At 35.7% G+C, this 21,525-nt stretch overlaps 1 protein-coding gene across 2 annotated transcripts in view; it reads left to right on the top strand.

Annotated features, from left to right (window-relative positions):
- LOC107666215 (TBC1 domain family member 22B) overlaps positions 1-21,525 on the top strand; it is a 154,923-nt gene that overhangs the window by 109,842 nt on the left and 23,556 nt on the right. The window contains exon 12 of one of the 2 annotated variants that reach the window (XM_016457430.1): positions 4,371-4,496. The exons of the other annotated variant lie outside the window; for it this stretch is intronic. Coding sequence (XP_016312916.1) covers positions 4,371-4,496 — 126 coding nt within the window. The remainder of the gene's footprint in view (positions 1-4,370; positions 4,497-21,525) is intronic. 2 annotated transcript variants of the gene reach the window in all.

Here is a 21,525-nt window from a genome sequence, read left to right as displayed (position 1 = left end):
TCCCCCCCCCCCCTTAGTTTTAATTTAGTACTTTATTTTATTTCAAGTAACATTTTTTTAATGACTTTAGTTTTAATTTTATTATGAGTTAATGATAATAACCCTAGTTCTGCCTGTATAAGTCATATACAGATACGGCTGTTGTGATCTCACAGAAGGTGGGTGTTGTAGACCCCCCCCTCTCTCTCTCTAGGTGTCTGAGCAGGTTTTGGCTGGAAATGCAGCGAGGGCGAGACAGAGGGTCAGTGCAGATGTAATTATGGGATGGATGGGTGGGGGCAGAAGTCGAGCAGAAGTCCATTGCTCAGCAGAAACGTGGCAAACAGCTCACTTGTCTTTCTGTGAACTCTGACCTCTTCCTGTTCCCCATCCCCCTCAAAACCTGCATGTGTTTTGCTGCATTGAAGGTGGAAAAGTATGCAAGCAAATGTGTTTTTGCTTTGCTCTTTGCTGACAATCCAAATTCTGCTAATAAATCTGCAAGGCTTATTCTAACATACTTTACATTTTTATTGTAGGATTTAGGCTACTTGAAATTATATTTTCTATCAAAGTTATACCTGCAAGTTTTTCAGGGGGTTGGGATGTATGTGTGTGTATGTGTGTGTGTGTGTGTGTGTGTGTGTGCGTGTGTGCGTGTGTGTGCATGTGTGTCTTCCATTATAATGAAATGATAATGAAAACAATAAACAATAAAAGATATAAGAGCAATATCACATTCATAGTCATTTGATATTGTTCTATGTCAGCATGGCTGTGATTCGAACTTGGAACATGATGTAAAACTAGAAGTTTTGTTTCATTTTGATTTCATCATCATGGCCATCCTTATCTGCCACCGACCCCTTAATTAGGTTAAAATGAGGGTGATTTATATTTGCAGCGCTAATAAGCAAAATTGGTGTGTTTGTTTCATCAGTCTGTCGGCTCTGTTTCTTTGCAGTGAGATGTATTCAGCGTTAATGAGGATAAGTTGTTTATTCAGGAGAGCTGGATGTGAGAATGACACCGTGAAGGCAAGTGTGAGGTTTGACAGGAGATGATCTTCGACGTGGATGTGTGTGTGCAGAGCTTGATATTTTTCTTTATTTTTCAATTTAATTATGACATTTTTATACAGCTCTATGTATGTATTTCCTCTGTAATGACTTAACTTAAATTGTTTTTGTTGTTGTTTATTTTTACAGAAATAAATTAATACCTTTTTTTCCTAGAAGGTTTCAAGACTTTGAAATAAATAAATACATACATACATACTAGGGATCGATCGTCGTTTAAATTAACAATCAATTAATCGATTAATCGTTAAGCTTAATATTGCAAAATGCGTCTATTGCAGTGGCATATATTCACCAACATGACAGGATGTGCAAATGCCACTCAAAACGCCAGCTTCCTCACCCAAATTAAAGGGGGTTTTAGTCTAGATAAAGGCTAGTAGCAGGATTGTAAAATGAATAGATGTGATTATGATCATTTGATAAAATGAAGAGAGCGCGTTAGCGTATCATTTATAATTTTCATTAATCATCGTATAATAGTGGTATCATTTTACTTTTTTGGCTGTTTCATATCCCGTCACGGAGACCGCTGAATGCACCTCTTTAAATGGTTTCATGGTGCTCGTTGTTGTATTTTAAAACACAATCGCAATGTTTGCAATTGTCATTATAGGCAATTAAAATAAAATAGGGATTAGAGGTCGACCGATAGTGGATTTTGCCGATACCGATAGCTAGGTTGGACCACACTGGCCGATACCGATTAATTAACCGATAGTTTTAAAAGTGATACTGAACAAAAACTAAAATAGTGCTTTAACAAAAACAGTACTGAACCATACTAGTAGTAGTAGTAAAAAAAAATTTGTCGATAACCGATAGTTCCAGCAATCAACTATCGGTGCCGATTAATCGGCAAAACCGATACATCGGTCGACATCTAATAGGGATGCACCGAATGTTCGGCAACCGAAATTGTTTGGCTGAAAATAGCAAAAAAAAGCTCTATAATAAGCGAAAAGACCAAATAAATTGTACCGAAATGGCCTCAAACGATTAGTAAAACTGCAGAACGTTATGTTTTCTAATACATGCACGGATTGCATTCAAACAGTGCTGCACGAGCTCATGGTGCTGTCAGATTGGCAGATGTTTATCAAGAATGTCTCGACCAAAGAGTACAAGTTTGTCTCATCTGACCAGACTGTATTCTCCCATTATTTCACAGGCTTGTCTAAATGTTGTGCAGCAAACTTTTTTTTTTCAACATGCTTTTTTTTCAGCAATAGAGCCTTGCGTGGTGAGCGTACATACAGGCCACGGCGGTTGAGTGTATTACTTATTGTACTTATTATTTTCTTTTAAACAATTGTGCATGCTAATTCCAGGTCTTTCTGAGGCTCTCCACAAGTGATCCTTGGCTCTTGGACAACTCTTCTGATAATTATTTTCACTCCTCTGTCAGAAATCTTGCAAGGAGCACCTGGTCGTGGCCGGTTTATGGTGAAATTATGTTCTTTCCATTTCCGGATTATGGGGGCAACAGTGCTCACTGGAACATTCAGAAGTATAGAAATCCTTCTGTAATCAATGCCATCAGTATATGTTGCAACAATAAGGTTGCGAAGGTCTTGAGAAAGCTCTTTGTAATTTCTGAACTTATTTGTTTTGCTTTCTTTGTATGTATGGATTACTTGGATTGTTACCGACATCTGGTGAAAATTTCATGTCAACAGCACCTTTAGAAATATATTTACTGAGAAAAGTGGTGATGTGTCCAATACTTATTTTACCCGTTGTATGTATGAGTCCCTCAATTGTCCTCGGTGTTAAAAGATGGATTTCAAAATCATAGTCACTTTTGGAAAGGGTTCAAATATGCAGAAGATGCTAGAAAACCAGAAAGTTTTCTGAAGAACAGCAGGCAGTTGAACTGCTCAGGACCAACAAGGGACTCATGAACAACTATCATAAAACATAAAAAAATTGTTGTGGATCATCCAGGAAACTACAAACAGTATTAAGATTCAAGGGTACGTAATCTTTTGAACGGGGTAATTTTCATAAATTCAGTTATTATTTTGTCTTGTGGAGTATATATAAACATATGTTATGTGAAATAGCTTATTCAGGACACTACTAAATAAAAAATAACATGCAATTTTCATGATTTGTTAAAATTAGCATTTTCCATATTCTGCAAGGGATATGTAAATGTATGAGCACATATATATATATATATATATATATATGGGCTGTCAGTCAATAAAATTTTATTATCTAATTACATGATGTGGCGATTAATTAATCTAATTAATTGCAAACAAAATTTGGTTGTGAAAATATCCACAAATATAATTTAAAGCTATTATCGTTTTAAATGAGAAAGTATTAACATAATGATTCAACGTAAACCTTTTTACACATAAACGTTTAGGCTACAACAGTCTAACATGAACTATAGAGCACAAAAGAAGATATTTTGAGAATATCTCAGTATTTTTTGTTAGTGCAATGAAAGTCATTGGTAACCAAAACAGCATTGCTACCAACAGTGTTTAAAATGCATGTTGAAGTCATTCAGGTTTGAAACGACATGAGGGTAAATAAATGATGACAGAATGTTAATTTAACTATCCCCTTAATGTGTTTTTTTGTATTATTATTATTTTATAAATTTTATATTTAGTATAAATTCTCTAAATAAGAAACTAAAATTGCCTCGGATTTAATCAAAAATATCTTAATTTGTATTCCGAAGATGAACTAAGGTGTTACGGGTTTGGAACAACATGAGGGTGAGTAATTTATGACAGAATTTTCATTTTTGGGTGAACTATCCTTTTAATTATTATATGTAATTATATTATATAGGCTATTGGGAATATTCAATATATCACCCACAGCTCCCAACCAAAACCTGTCATGCGTGTGATGGTCAAAGAACGCCATCTTTGTCAGGAGGTGAATGAAGATGCCTATGTTTCTGCAGGGACACGCAGTCATGCATGTTACACACTCTACCCATCAGTAGCGCGTCCGTGTTGATTAAAGAGACATCCATAAATAAAGCTGCTGTTTCCTCTCAAACATAACATGCTCAGACATTGGGATGACAGCTGAGTAATTACCTCATGCTTACATGACAGCGTCGAGCACATGATGGCATGGACGGAGAAATTCTTTATGGCTTTATTAGGGTGTTATGTCTTACGCCCGGCAGGCTGTCATCTGTGAACCGTGTCTGCTGTCTGTGTGCGAGAAAGCTGCGAGGAGAATAAGTGTTATTGTTGTGTTGTGTCCGTCATTTATTGTTTGGTCGCAATTTTACTGAAGAGAATATAATGATGCTTTAATTGTTTTTGATAGATGGTACATCGCCACATGCAGCAGTATGAGGTGGAGTATTTGCAGTTTGCCTTCCGCTGGATGAACAACCTGCTTATGAGAGAACTTCCTCTGCGCTGCACCATTCGACTGTGGGACACTTATCAGGTAAAAGAGACTCTCAACAGTCTCTGATGTGGTCAGTTACATAAATAGGATGTGCAGCTGTTTTTCAAAAATGGAAATTGTTGTCATTTACTCATCCTTAGCCACTGTTCACCTTTAGAAATAAAATAGTAATTGATATATCTCTCACAACTTTATTTCTTTAACTGTGGCATTTTTTTACCCATTTAGAATGGTTATTTCTCATAATCAATGCTTTATTTTTCACAGTTTGTCTTTATTTCTCATTTTAAACTTTAGCACAATTTTTATTTTTGTACTATTGGACGGAAACAGAATTCCATAGACGTTTGTCAAAATCCTGTCATTTATTGTAATCTGAAGATTTCCCGAACTAGTTGTAGGCTAGTGATCCACTGAAATACTTTAATTAATGGAGTATTTAAATGAATAAAGCCCCGTTCACACCAAGAATGATAACCATAAATATAACTATAAAGATAAAGGTATCTGCGTCCACAACAGCGGACGATATCGTCTGTTTATTCTCAGTGCATGCTCGTCTGCCGCTTTAAATTCTCGAGCTCGTTATAGCAGGATGGATTCTGATTGGCTGTCAATGTTTTTATCGTTCATCAGCTGGAAAAAAAAAAACGTTCTGAAAGTGATTCCAACGATATCGTTTCTCTGTGCCTTTATTATTCTAGCTGTGGTGTGGACTATGCTATTCTTTAATATTGAGAATGTTTTTTTAGATCTATATCTTTATCTTTTTAGTTATCGTCCTTGGTGTGAACTGGCCTTTACTCATTAAAATAATCGAACTCTTATGTAAATCAAATCTAAATGCAAAAACATGTTAACTGAAATCATATTTCTTTTTTCTCCTTCTCAATAACTATTGTTCTAATTGAAAAAACGTTCTTGGAACCTTTATAATCACAAAATGAATTGTGGTTAGTTAATGTTATATATTAGTACTAACATTTTCTGTTCATAAAGTCTTTGAATATCTTTGAATATTGTGTTGGACAACAGAGGGCAAAGTTGAGAATCATTGTTATAGACCACTTTTATGATACTTTTATGTGGCTTTTTTTTGGCATTTTGGAACTTGAAAGTTAAATCCTCATTTACTTCCATTATATTGAAAAGAGGAGCCAGGATTTGTGTTCCACTGAGGAAAGAAAATCATAAGGCTGGACAAATATGGGCTTGAGTTAATAATTGCACAATAAATGACACCAGAACTATGTACCTGGTCTTATATAAGACACAAATATATTAAATACACAAATAATTATAAATCTTATAATGATATATCACTATTACAATGACAGAATTAAAGATAGAAAGATTTCAATGCATCTACCATAGCATATACTATCAGCTTATATATGCAAGCATTTCTGAATGCAGTTGCTTCACATTTAGGTTTTTCTAGGTTTAGGTGGCTCGTTTTTAACACGGAATCTTAAGAAGATGAAGCACAGCCAGGAACCTCAGAGGTGTTACTGACATCTAACCCAACACTTATGGAAGACTTCCAGACTGTTCTTGATGGTGTTCGGTCCAACGGGCTGCCATTTCTGAGTGAATGCGATGAGTCTGACATTTCTGTGCACTCAGCTCAAAATAGTGTGAAAATTATGCTTAATTCTTACTTTGAAGGAATTTAGAATTTCTGTCAAGGTAATTGTGATAAGCCATTATATGCTTCCTGTCAACAGCAGACACTTACTGTATTAAATGTCAGTTTCCTTTCATCTCTACAGGAAGAGGAAATAGAGGAAATGCTTTCAACAGCTGACTGCCCATTTATTCTACTTGACTGATTAGGATTTTACACAGATTGTAACCATTGCCGATAGACAGTTTGCATGCTTTGTTTGCCATTTGTTACTCACTGGGGACGTGTCATTGGATACTTTCCGACAACACCAGCCTGGTCATTGATGCGTGTTGATGTGTATGTTAGCTCGGAGGGCACCACAAAAACACTCACTTGTTAGGCCAGTCACAAGTCATTAAGACTAGGATATTGCTTAACATGCACTATTGATTGTTTCTTCCATTAAAGAGATGCTGGTAGGGTGCAGAGCAAATATGGTACGGTAAAATGTTTTTTTTGTTGTTGTTTTTTTAAGTTCAACTACTTTTGATGGCTTATTTTCATTGGTGAAGGTCTCAGTTTTAGTCAGGTTATGATTGGAGGCACCCTGAGTTGCTTTCAGATATTGATTTTGCGAGCAAACAGTGAAAGCAAGGGCAAGAGGAAATAACTGTGGCAGGATTTGGAGCAGCAGCCCATGATTATTTTAGTGCTTTATTGATGCTTGAGGTCACTTTTACTTGTTTTGTTTTTTTTCGACCGGGTTTCCACTGACTTGAGCCGAACAGTGATGTAACTGAGTTTCTACATAACCTGCCTACAAATGAACATACTGCACTCAGTCTTTTTTATGACTATTACGGTAACACTTTATTTTAGGGTCTCTTAACTAGTTGCTTATTAGCATGCATATTACCAGAATATTAGCCATTTATTAGTAGAATTTAAGCACATATTAATGCCTTATTCTACATGACCTTATTCTACATCCCTAATCCTACCCAATACCTAAACTTAACAACTACCTTACTAACTATTAATAAGCAGCAAATTAGGAATTTATTGAGGGAAAAATCGTAGTTAATAGTGAATAAGTGTTCCCTATTCTAAAGTGTTACCACTATTACTTCACATTTCAAGGATATAATTTATCATCCAAAGTTTAAAACAAAAAAATCTAGTTTAAAATAAATATGCCACTTTGTATGTTTCATATAATTTTAGAAAAGTATGTTTTTAAGAAAAGTGTAATTTTTGTTGTGCTGTAACCATCAAGTAAAAATTAATAACATTTTTCTTTACACATTGAATACATCTGCACATCTTAATAATTTTGAAACAATTGTTTAAAAAAAATCAAGAATTATAATTATATAAGCCAGTTTTTGCTGCTCAGTATTTCTGTGGATACACTACCATTCGATAGTTTGGTGAAAAAAAGCTTTAAGAAAGAAACTTAATGCTTTTATTCTTCTAGGCCATATTAAATTTATCAAAAGTGACAGTAAACTGTTTTTAACACTGGTAATAATAAGAAACATTATTAATAATTTAGAAAGGAAGAGCAGAACCCCAAGAAAAAGCGCCAAAGAAAATTGTGCCAAAGCGATAGTCTTCTTTTATCCTTTTCTTGACCACTTTTAAAAATCAAATCTGAGACATTCAAACTGACCAATCAGCAGATTACAGCTTCCCCCGTCTGTATTAAAGGTGTGAAATTCAACACCTCTTTGCCTTTAGGAATAACAATTGGCGCTTTGGTAAGGAAGAGGGGGTTGGGACAGAAAAAAAAATGTCTCTTGATTTTTTTTGTGCTCGCTGAAGAAACTATACTGCTTCTGAGCCATCGTTGACAGCTGTCATCAAGTTTGTGACCAACTTGTTTACAGAGCGATGTGAAGCCAGGGTTTTTTTAACTGCCTTTTTTTATGGAAATGCATTAAATGGTTGGGCATTGTAAATGTGTTGGCATAACAGGTCAGTGTGGATAGGCATAAGCATGAGAGAACTGACTGCTGGCGCTTCTTTCATAAGCGTTTGCAGCTGATGCAAAAGTTTCACAGGTTTTTAGCTCTTACTTGAAACCTTTGGATGACTTTCCGTTGTATATATTCAAACTGAGCAGGGCAAGCAGTGTTATTCAAAGAGAAGTGAACCGAAGCTCATCTGTCTTTGAAATGAAAGGTGATGTGTGCCCTTCTGAAGTCTTCAAAATGTGACATTTCCAATGCGTAAACTTGTGTTCATTGACCTGTTACTGCTATTGTGGTCATGGCGTCGTACCCTACTGTTACCTCGGCCAAAATCCTTTCTCACGCTTCCATCAAATCACTGGGCCATTTCACTCATGTTTGGCCAGAAGCTATGAAAGCCGTGCTTTCAGGGCCGTGAGCTTGCTTGAAAGTGCTCACTCAGAGAGAGGTGAACCCAGCTCAGTCGTCTTTGAACTCACAGAAAGGGCCGTGGATGGAGGACTTCGGGAAATCTTGTTTTGTGCAGTGGATTGACTTCAGACAGAATGTACTTATGGAAACTTTTCTGACTTGAGCTTGTCAAAGTAAATTTTATAGGTGATGTGTAGTTGAAATAAAAATGTCATAATCCAGTTTATTCCTTCCTGGAGAAGTGCAAACACTAGGAATGCACAATAAATGTATAGCATATTGGTGATATTGTAGATAATATATGTATTTATTTTCAAATTATTGGTGTCATCCAATATTGGATATCTAATTGTGTATGCTTATTTATTTATTTATTTTTGTAATCATCTTGCGCTGAAGTTAATGTTATTGACTAATAATTTAATAAATTATATTATTATTAATAATAATTTTATTAGATCTCAAAAGTAAAGTCATTTTTTCATACTGGGCATTATAATGTTGTGATGCCTAAATTGCCTTGTATCTTTTAAAATTGTTGATTTGACTTTTTAGTGATTTATTCTTTTTTTTTTACATTTAGGCAAAAAAAATGGAATATCAGTATTGGTAATACTGACAACATCAGTTTTCAGACATGATATGAAAATAAGAAAAATAATCAGTAACACTTTACAATAATGTTCCATTAGTTAATGTTAGTTAATGTATTAACTAGCATGAACAAACAATGAGCAATAAGTTTGTTACAGTATTTATTAAACTTTGTTAATGTTAGTTAATGAAAATACAGTCATTAATTGTTAGTTCATGTTAGTTTATAGTGCATTATTGTTAACTAGCACAACGTTTGACTTTAATAATGCATTAGTAAATGCTGAAATTAACATTAAGATTAATAAATGCTGTTTAAGTATTGTTCATTCTTAGTTCATGTTAACTAAAGTAGTTAACTAATGTTAACTAATGAACCATATTGTAAAGTGTTAACAAATTATCTTGTCATCGGTATTTACACACTGTGGTTCTGTGGTGCTTTCGAAACGTTTTTTTAATTTGTTTTTTACTTTTCAATTCTATTTGATGCTGCTAGTGGCACAAAATTACCTTTATGGAATAATGTCTCCAAATCCTAAAGCAGTGTAGCTTATGCAGTTTCTTCACACTATGTTTTAAATATTCAATAAAATCATATTTTATTGAACACTTTGCTGGTCTTTTTTTGCTCAAGTGAAGTTTCAGCGATTGGAAATTTTAAGTTATTCTTATTCTCTGTTTTTCCAAGTGCTCGATTTTGGACCCTAGTGTGAATTCCTCAACAGAGGCCAGGAATAGAATGTAATTCATCCCATGCATTTTTAATGCATAACCAAATAGTCTGAAAATGACTGCTCGCACTCTCTCCCTCCCTCGCCGACTCTGACAATCTGTGTCATACTAACTCACCTTAAAGATCTTGATGGCCCGAATTAGCCAAGTCTGAATGATGAATATTTCATGGGCTTTTGAAAACAGAAAGAGTAGCTTCCCTTGTATCTCTCAGGGAGATAGTTTCTGTGCCATTCACAGTGCATTGTGAGTTTTTCTTGATCTGTGCTGCTTGTTGTTGTCAGACTTCTGCTTTACACGCTGACTCATGTTCTTCAGAGTACTTCTTTTTTTTTACCCTCCACCGCTCCTCACGAAAACCTCTACACAGTAAACAAAAATCCTTTGTACTGCAGTGAGCAGTACATCAAAGCTTGAGGTCTCTGGAACTGCCCGGCTTCAGTGTGAATTTTCATTCCCTTGCCTAATAATTCTGTTCTAATAAAAGGAGTTTCAATGGCCCCTAACTGCATGCAGGTGCATCTAAAAAAATTTGAATATCGTGAAAAAGTTTTTTTTTTTTTTTTTTTGTAACTTACTTAAAAAAGTGAAACTTTCATATTTCCTAGATTCATTACATGTAAATTAAAACATTTCAAAAGTTTTTATTTTTTTTATTTTTATTTTGATGATTAGAGCTTACAGCTTATGAAAGTCAAAAATCCAGTATCTCAAAGTATTACAATATTTGCTAAGATCAATCAAAAAAAGGATTTGCAAAATAGAAAAGCTCAAGTTCTTTAAAGTATGTTCATTTATGCACTCAATACATAAAGTGCTCCAAAACCTCCTGGTAGATGGCTGCATTGACTTTGGACTTGATAAAACGCAATGGGCCAACATCAGCAGACGTCACGGCACTCCAAATCATCACTGACTTTGGAAACTTCACACTGGACTTCAAGCAGCTTGGATTCTGTGCCTCTCCAGTCTTTCTCCAGACTTCATCGATTTTGCTTGACAATCCTCATAAGGCTGTGGTTCTCTCGGTTGGTTGTGCATCTTTTTCTTCCACACTTTTTCCTTCCACTCAACTTTCTGTTAACATGCTTGGATACAGCACTCTGTGAACAGCCAGCTTCTTTGGCAATGAATGTTTGTGGCTTACCCTCCTTGTGAAGGGTGTCAATGATTGTCTTCTGGACAACTGTCAGATCTTCCCCATGATTGTGTAGCCTAGTGAACCAAACTGAGAGACCATTTTGAAGGCTCAGGAAACCTTTGCAGGTGTTTTGAGTTGATTAGCTGATTGGCATGTCACCATATTCTAATTTGTTGAGATAGTGAATTGGTGGGTTTTTGTTAAATGTGAGCCAAAATCATCACAATTAAAAGAACCAAAGACTTAAACTACTTCAGTCTGTGTGCATTGAATTTATTTAATACACGAGTTTCACAATTTGAGTTGAATTACTGAAATAAATTAACTTTTCCCACGACATTCTAATTTATTGAGATGCACCTGTAAGTTCATTGAAAAAACAGATGTCCCACCACCTTATTACCACAAACTCGACTGAGCTCTAAAAATAGAAGAGAAAGCAGCACACATTCCTGAGGTGTGAAGTATGAGATAAGCAGTTTTGTTGTAGGCTGTCATACAGTAGGTGTCCCTACAAATGTCAAACCACAATTTAAGTGTATCCTCTAATGACTCTGAACATTTTTTTTGTAAGCACTGGACATTCTTTTCACATTTATATACTCAAAGTCTTGTTTCAACTATTTCCTCATATGAAAAAACGGCAGTACTTTTCAGAGAAGTAGCTTGACTTCACAATGTCAGAGTAAAAATGTCATGGCGTCCTCTACTGGTGATAAGGTGACACTGCATCGAAATACCTGCATTACATTCATTTCCTGAAAGAACCTTGTAAACTCATAACCTTTCTAAAGGTATATTCCAAACCTTAAGGATACAGTGTGATTTATTAGCTCATAAAATAATTTCCTCTGAAAGAATGTTTAAGAAACAAAAGAAAATCCTGCCCACTACCAGTACTTGCAAAAGTTTTAAAAACAATAATTTATTGACAATGTTTCGGTGAAAATTCGAATTTTGAAATTACTGTTTTATAATTGTATTATTTGATACTTTTGCAAGTATTGGTAGTGTGTGGGATTTTCTTTTGTTTCTTAGTTTTTTTACTTTTTGTCTTTTTTTTCCTATGCACCTATCTGTTACCTGCAGGTGTGCGATGATTGATTGTTAATTGACTTCTAATAAAAGAATATTTAAAATGCTTAACATAACTTGACATAATACATAACATATATCTAAAGTGAATACTTCTAGGGCAACAGTTTCATAAAATGACCTTGGACCTCCTTATATTCATTGAAAATCTAAATTAGAAATAAAGTGCCTTGTTCATAGACAAATATCTATGCAAAATCCGATCTGAGCTGTCAGACTGAAACAGATTTCCAGAAATGCAATTTGAATATGATTTCAAACCACATATTAATGTGGCTTGACAGTTGACACGGATTTGTAAAAATTGGATTTCATGTAAAAAAATTTGCCGTTCAGACTTGCTAAATATGATCGGATTCCAATCGGATATCCACAACAATCGGATTTAGACTGACAGTCTGAACAAAAGATGGGAATGATCAGAACACGACACAACAAGAATGTAATTGTTAATGGATACTTAACCCTGAGAAGCCTGACAGAAAATAATGTCAGAAAAATATTTTTTTTTGCTGTTGTTTGTTTTTTGAGTATCATATTTGATACACCATGCTTGTATGGCTCATATAGTATGAAATAGGAGAATATGGAGCTCAGTTTTATTAAGAGGCCCAATCTGAGCCAAAAAAAAAATGCAGTTTGGTGCAGATCCTGATATTTCTATGGCCAAAAAGTAATATGAAATTCTGGTAGCTTGTAATATTAATGAGATCTTTATAACACTGTATCTATCAGACTATTTACATAAAATGCATATACAGGTGCATCTCAAAAAATTAGAATATCGTGAAAAAGTAAATGTTTTTGTAACTTACTTCAAAAAGTGAAACTTTCATGTATTCTAGATTCATTACAAGTAAACCATTTCAGATGTTTTTAAGATCAATAAAAAAAGGATTTGCAAAACAGAAAAGCTCAAGTTCTTTAAAGTATGTTCATTTATGCACTCAATACATAAAGTGCTCCAAAACCTCCTGGTAGATGGCTGCATTGACTTTGGACTTGATAAAACGCAATGGGCCAACATCAGCAGACGTCACGGCACTCCAAATCATCACTGACTTTGGAAACTTCACACTGGACTTCAAGCAGCTTGGATTCTGTGCCTCTCCAGTCTTTCTCCAGACTCCAGACCTTGATTTCCAAATGAAATGCAAAATTTACTTTTATCTAAAAAAAAATTTACTTTTATCTGAAAAGAGGACTTTGGACCACTGAGCAACAGTCCAGTTAATTTTCTCCTTAGCCCAGGTAAGATGCTTCTGACATTGTTTCTGTTTCAGAAGTGGCTTGGTATCCCTTTTCCTGAAGACGTCTGAGCATGGTGACTCTTGATGCACTGACTCCAGCTTCAGTCCACTCCTTGTGAAGCTCTCCCAAGTGTTTGAATCGGCTTTGCTTGACAGTATTCTCAAGCTTGCGGTCATCCCTGTTGTTTGTGCACCTTTTCCTACCCATTTTCTTTCTTACAGTCAACTTTGCATTTTAATATGCTTTGATACAGCACTCTGTGAACAGCCACCCCTTTCAGTAATGACCTTCTGTGACTTACCCTCTTTGTGGAGGATGTCAATGATCATCTTCTGGACCATTGCCAAGTCAGCAATCTTCCCCATTATTGTGGTTTCAAAGAACAAGAGATACCCATAATTTATACTGTAGGGATGGTCATTTAATGACACTCAAATGTAAATATTCTAATATTTTGACATACTGGATTTTTGACTTTCATGAGCTGTGAGCTCTAATCATCAAAATTAAAACAAAACAAACTTTTGAAATGTTTTACTTTACATGTAATGAATCTAGAATTCATGAAAGTTTCACTTTTTGAAATAAGTTACAAAAATGAACTTTTTAACGATATTCTAGTTTTTTTAAGATGCGCCTGTATGTATGGATGAAACTTAATTCATTCTTCATGGTACATTATAAACTTTTTGTTGTTGTTTTTGTTTGTGTGTGCATTATCTAATTTGGTTAGGAAATGTTTCAGTAATTTTATTTTAATGCCTATTGGCCATGAGCATTAAACTAAACAAAAAATGGTGTACGATTTGCTTTAAAAAAAACAAAAAAGTGGAAACTTTTCACAAATTGCTTTTGAATTACACTGAAATTTTGCAAATAATTATAAAGAAATGGCAAGTAACACATTGAATTACAAATTAAACTTTGAAGTAGAAAGACTAAAATAGTAAAACATACTTCAGTAATTTTTGTTTTATTTACAACTTTGGATTGCTTGATAAAAGCTAGGAAACAATTTCACAAATTGCTTTTAAATTACACTGAAACTTCACAAGTAATTACAAAGAAACAGCAAGTAACACATTGAATTACAAATGAAACTCTAAAAAAGCTGAAATAGTAAAACATGCTCCAATTATCTTTGTTGTAGTTACAACTTTGAAAAATATTTTTTTTACAGTGTAAGCCACATTGTGCATCTAAAATCTCCACAACTGAGGTTTCCCAATTAATTTTATGGTACATTTCCCAGACGTTTCCTCTGTCTGAGTATGTAATGAACAACTTAAAGGTGCACAGTAAGCTTTTTCTGAATACACAACAGGATTCATAGGCAGAGAACGTTTCTGATTGACTAACAAATATATAAAAGTGCGGGGCGCTCTCCTGACTCTTCCTGCTGTTTACAGAGCCTAGGGCTGTCACAGAGACAGATGTGATTTCTCAGGACACCTATTTTAGTGATATCTGTCAGGTTGTAGGAAAAATGTATGCGTGCTATTCCAAAACTGCTGACAGCATCTTTAATTTAACTAATTTAGAACGCTTATCTTTGTATAAAGTTCAGGGGAGGCTTCTGGTTTCTTGGCAGACTTCACATTTTATGAGATTCCCTGGCTGTACCTCAAAACCTAGTGAGCAACCTCATTAGATGGCAGTTTTGGGAATTGTAGGCATTCTGTCAAATTCTAGGCAACATTGCATACAACCTTTTATAGGTTGTGCTGCTCCCAGAATGCGTTGTTACAAGTTCAGAAAATTGTTCATCCAAGATGGCAGACAGTGCCTAAGGGAAATGTCATTGTTGAATATATAATATAATATAATATAATATAATATAATATAATATAATATAATAGTATTTAGAGTTGACACTTATTGCTAACTGAATGTAAAGATTCTCAAACTAATAATTTTTTTGAGTCAGATCGGTTGATCCAGTTACAAATGAATTCAGCTTACTGAAGATAATGGAAGATTATCCATTAATAGCAACATAAACTTTGATTCCTCACACAAAACTTTTTCAATCATGCAAGGGGCAGAGGATATCTAAAATGTTCTTAGTGACATGTTACAATTCAGTGGAAATATGCAGTATATATAGCAAAATGCAATGTGAGCCAACTAAAAACACTAAAATATTATGACAATACATAAAATTAGAGTACAAATGCATGCAGTACATATAGAATATGCCCCCTGTTACCTTAGCCACGTGTTGACATCAACAATGAAAATGGGCAGACTTTAAGAACTTTTGATCACCTTTTGTACCGCTTACATGTCTGGCCATTTTGTTTCCATATTTGATTATTTACCATTTACGCACAAAGCCAGCCATTTAGAAATTAGACTGTTTGTTATCTTACTTGATTTTAAGATAGCAAGTCTATGTAGACTTGGCCAAACATATCAAACCAAAGTATTACTTATGTACTGACACGGTCTCATCACTGAAGCAGAGTTACATTATTTGCAATGGCAGTATCATGTGCAGTGCCTGAGGTGTCCTCCCATCAATCCAATTACACTTTCAGTATGTCTTATTCTACTTGAACCTAAAAACAGTAATAGTCCCTCTGTGATCCTTTGACGCGCTGGATGTGTATCACAGCCATCTGCCGTATGTGCGTATGTGTATAGCGGAGGCTTACAAAAGCTATTGTGCTTTGTGCTGTCCTTGCTACAATTACCCTTGTCTTTGGCTATAGTATTCCTTTGTGTGGGTCTTAACACTAACGCATAACCATATGAGCGTTTTGAGTGTTCATTTCTCCATTAACCTCCCCCGAGTGAGCATCCTCACATTTCCAGCAGTACATATACAGTATGAGCTGATTTAATGTATGAAACCTTGCTCTGTCATGATGCAGCTTGTAACCCAGCAGGTGGTTTTGTAGTTTCCTTCCAACCAAACGCATCAATAGCGTGGCCTTCAATTATTGAGCTACCGCGCACAGCTGAAAGTGAACAGGGATGTTTCGTGACCCATCACAGTCAATAGAAGTCAGTGGACTAAAGAATAAATGTGTGTGTGTATGTCTACATTGCCCACAGCAAGGTCTTATGCTCTTTACTGTACAACCACATCACATACTCAGTTCTCCGGTGCGTTTGTTGGGCTTCTCAGCGGGGAGACTTATTAGAAGCCCAAGGCAAGCAAGGAGTCTCTTTTAAGGTTGTGTGCTCACACCTCTAACTGTGCGTCACACATCTGGGCGCTGACTTTGGCGAGACGCCCCCCCCAGGATGAGTGTTTGATATTGCCGACAAACCTCATCATTTCATAACTTGTTATGCGGTCTGCCTTTAGGGGGAGCTCTGGGATTTTTCTCTGGGATTCATCTTGTTGGTCCACATTCTCAGTTATGTTCAAGCCCCGGCTGAAACTGTTTCTGTCAGAGGACTGTTTGAAAAAAATCGAGTTGTCATGTGCGGCTAAGTGTGAAGCGTGATTGCGTCTGCGCTAAAGAGCGCGGTGTCCCTGGCTCCCCCGGTTGGTGATTGAGCCGAGAGACTGGCGGTCTTGCACCGGCTTCTCTGTGCTACAAAGCCAGGGGGACTTTACAACGGTTTGTTGGCATGCCGCGAATTAGCAGATTCAGCTTGCAATGGTTGATGCTTTCCTGCTGTTCACGGGCGCTTGTTAGCCCTGTACAGTTTAACAAAACTCCCCCAGCTCAAGCCTTTTGCCTCCGTAATGAGCTAGAAGATTGCTTCTGCTAGGACAGGCTTATCTGCAGTATCTCCCCAAGGAAAGAAGCACTAGCTTTAGCCAATTCCAACTACGCTCTTCTGCATATTCCTAAAGGCTTGAATACCAGTGAAATCTTCCCAGATCTGAAATTCACATCCAAACTTTTCACAGATCCGGCCTTGCATGTATGTATTGTATACACCTGTGCACCAAGCTGTAGTTCCATTCTTCTTACTCCTCATCCGTGTCGACTCCTGATCTAAAACCTCACCGTAAGGCACATTGGTCGGAATCTTCCCAACGGGGATTTGGACCTGCGACCTGAATCCCTTTACCTGTCCCGTGGGGTTCCCCTAATGATTGCCCTATGTTTTCTGACACAGAAAAGGCAGTACCCAGAAGGCAAGGTCCAGGTCACCGGCACATCCCCTTGCACATCAATATTTCATCACTTCTTACTTTAAATCTCCTCTGCTAGCTCCTTCGTAGTTCCTGCTCAATCACTTACAGAGCAACAGCTCACCGGGTGCCCTGCACTCAATCATTTACGATAAAAATGTTAGCAAAAGTCAACCCTGCTGCGCCCCACTTGAACTGAAGCTGACTTCAGTGAATGGCTCTGGACAAATTCACTCCATAATCGAACGAGACTTAGTAGCTCTCAGACAAAATATTGCTTTCAGAGAACTTGCTATGCCTATGTTCCTTATTCCTTTAGGATTTGTTCGCACAAAAATGAAACATTTGGCATCATTTGCTAACCCTTATGTTGTCCCAAACCTCTATTTTTTTATTTTGAAGTCGGAACACAAAATGAGAACTTTAAAGAGTTGTACTGGTTGTTCTTTTCCATTACAGCAAAAAGGACTGTGTGAAACATTAAAGTACTCTAAAAGTGGTACATATGACTTGTGCACCATATTCTTTGTAAGTATTACATAATATATAAGTATTTTAAACCCATTCAGTTAAGTCATTATTCATTTAAAACCTTAACATCCATCCCAGTTCTCTTTGGCCCATTCATGTGAATTATTCTTTCAAGTCAGATCGGTTGATCTAGTTCTCAACCGAGTTAAACTCACTGGCTTGATCTGGTCTCAGCAGTTAACAGTTTGCTAAATTGAAGGTTATTCATTAATAGCAACTTAGCACACACTTTATATGGAACACATATGGCTTCAGAAGTCATATGACACTTTGATGTTACCTTTATGGTACTTTGGCATCCTTTTTGAAGCTTGAAAGCTTCAGTTCCTATGGGAACTAGGTGCATGGAAAAGTATAAAACCTTTGGTCAGATGATGTAGTTCTTTGTCTGTGTTCACTCTCTCTTTCTCTTGCCCTCTCTAAGTACATTGCCCGCTCTTCCTGACTATAGAAAGCCCTGTCATCTTAGGTTTCGCATTTGTGTTGTCAAAAGTCAAGTTAAAAATAGTCCAAACTTTTTAGGTCCTCGTGGACTGTGTATAAGTTTGCCCGACAGCAAAGGCCAGAACTCTGTGTAACTTAAATTGGAAGGACACTTTTGGTTGATGAAAAGAGCAAAGAGGCCAGAACTGCACTGACCTGCTGGATCAAACATAGGCTTACCAACTTGATGAGAGATCAGTCTCACAATCTTACATTGAGTTGTATATAGAGCACATATATTACATCAAATATCAGATATATAATTAATTGTAGCAACAAATTAGCATTAGTAGTAGAAGTATTGTGCATCACAACATTTTTATTTTTATTTTTTGCATTAGTATTAAATATATTATCGTACACAGTATTAACCCTCTGAAGAATGCAAAACAAGGTCACAATTTATTTTAAGGTCCAATTCTCGCTACTAACAAACCATTAACTACGTCTTTTGCTAAAAAAAAACTCCTAATTTACTCAATATTTAGTAAGATAGTAGTTAGGCTTAGGTATTGGGTAGGATTATGTATGTAGAAAAAGCTCATGCAGAATATGTGCTTTATAAGCACTAATAAACAGCCAATATGTTAATAATATGCATACTAATACGCAACTAGTTAATAGTGAGAATTGGTCCCTATACTAAAGTGTTACCCAAAACAAATGTTATATTATATACATTTAAATATTCTAACAACTACCTATGTTCAAATGTTTTGGGTCGGGGTTTTAATGTAAAACATAAGAAATCCACCAAGTCTGCATTTATTTAATTAAAAATAAAGCTATAAAGTTATATTGTGAAATATTACAATGTAAAATTTCTATTTTAATTCATTTAAAAATGTTATGTATTCTTGCTAATTTTCAGCAGCCATTTCTCAAGTCTTCAGTGTCACACGATCCTTCAGAAATTATTCTAATATTCTAATTTGGTGCTCAAGAAACATTTCTTATTATTGTCTTTATTGAAGACAGTTGTGCTTCTTAATATCTTGTGGACACTGATATTTATTTATTTATTTATTTTTGCATTCTTTGATGACTAGAAAGTTTTTTGTAATCTTTTGTAACATCATTGATGTATGTAGTCATTTTCGATCATTGTAGCTCAATAAAAGTATCAATTTTCATTCAAAACAATCCTGCTTTCAAATACCTTTGAACAGTAGTATATATTGAATATCATGCATTAATAATGTACCTAATATTTACATGATCATCTGCAACGGAATAACACAACATTACAACCAGCTCCCCTGAGGAGTCCAAGTGTGGTTATATTTCGACAGTGGCTTAGATCTGACATGACACTGGCAAACAGGTGAACATTTACACAATCGTTCACATTTAAACTTCTGTCACTATCTGAAATCGTTCACTCATCCATTCTTAAACATGTGCGCTTTTAGATCAACACCGGGTCATGACTTGTCATAAGTGTCATGTTTGTTGCTTTTTGATGTTCCGCTGAAAATATACGCATCCTCCCAAATTATAGAGGTCTCCCTTTGACATTTACTGACAGCAGGAGTCTCACATCTCACAGGTAGAGAGAGGTTTAATAAAGTAATAAAGCACAGTAGCAGGGAGCGTGTCACAGCTTGATACCCTCAGACGGTCATCTTCCCTGCCGCTCTGATTAAGGCCGGTAGGTTACACCAATAGGCAATCATCACCCTGAACATAACTCAGAGCGACCCACTCCATTTCATCTGCACTCTCTCTCTCTTCTTGCTTGGGGCTGAAGGATGGGTAGATATGAATGTTGTGAGCTGTTCGATGTCAGATCTACTCCGTCTCAACAGGCTTGTTGGTAAATCTAGAGTGTGTTTGCATGAACAAGGAGCATGCTTAATATTAGAACCGACTCTCTAAGGATCTTGGTGATGGAAGTATAAACTGACTGTGGGCTTTTCGCTAACCAATGATCTCCAGTGCTTGTCATCAAAATTCTGCCAAAGCACTCTGAATGCTAGATTGCTGTTTATCATGATGATACCTCAGATCTGTGCCCCAGAAGTTTGTATGTTATGGCTGTAAGCTTACACTTGTATTTACATGAAAATCCGTCAAGACGTTACGAGGTTCTGCTTTGAACGGCTACCGCTTTGAGCATGTTTGTCAAGAGTAATGTAATTAGTAGTGCTCACTAAGGATTTGAACAAACCCTAATAACTCGTCCCTCATGTGCCACAAACATTAATGATGCTTCAAGTCATGGAACTTGTTGAAGAAAGGTGTCCTGTTAATTTTCTCTCTGATTGGACTTCCCGAGACACGGTAAACGGACAATTGTGGCAGCAAATTTTACAAATTCTCAAAACATATAATTAATAATTAATTAATATATTATATAATAATAAGTATTATATTATTATTTTTTTCTAATTTATTAACATGTATTATGTCTTTTTAGTCACACTTTATTTTAAGTTCCAATTATCGCTATTAAGAAACCATTTTTGTTACTATGACATAACTATGACTTGACTTTTGCCTCAAACTCCTAATTTGCTGCTTATTAATAGTTAGTAAGGTAGTTATTAAGTTTAGGTATTGGGTAGGATTAGGGATGTAGAATATGGTCATGCAAAATATGTGCTCTATACGTGTTAATAAGCAGCCAGTATGTTAATAATAACCATGCTAATAAGCAACTATTAATTGTGAGAATTGGTCCCTAAACTAAAGTGTTGCTATATTTTTCAACTATATTGAAAGCTGAAAAGTGTGCATCCTGATATTTAAACAGTTTTAGTTTAAAAATAGCACAGCAAAATATCAAGAGATGTGAAAGCATATGTAAATTTGGTTACAATTCATATCAAAATATGTATTTTGAATATGCATGTATTATGAACACAATGTGGAAAACAAATAACAAACAATAAGAGTTCACAACATTATATTACAGTATTGTAGTAATTCTAATGTTATTTCAGTTGGATTTTAGTTAGAGTAGAACTGACTAATCACAAATGTGGTCTAATTCTTATATGATAAAGATTATGACATGATTATACTAAATTTAAAGAAAGTTTTCATATTATTTGGCCGACTTTTGCACAGGCAAGCACCACTCACACCACATTATTTTATGTGTGTGTGTGTGTGTGTGTGTGTGTGTGTGTGTGTGTGTGTCT

The sequence above is a fragment of the Sinocyclocheilus anshuiensis genome, unplaced genomic scaffold (assembly GCF_001515605.1).
Source record: "Sinocyclocheilus anshuiensis isolate Anshui unplaced genomic scaffold, SAMN03320099.WGS_v1.1 scaffold1016, whole genome shotgun sequence".
NCBI lineage: Eukaryota > Metazoa > Chordata > Actinopteri > Cypriniformes > Cyprinidae > Sinocyclocheilus > Sinocyclocheilus anshuiensis.
This window is presented reverse-complemented; position numbering and strand designations above follow the sequence as displayed.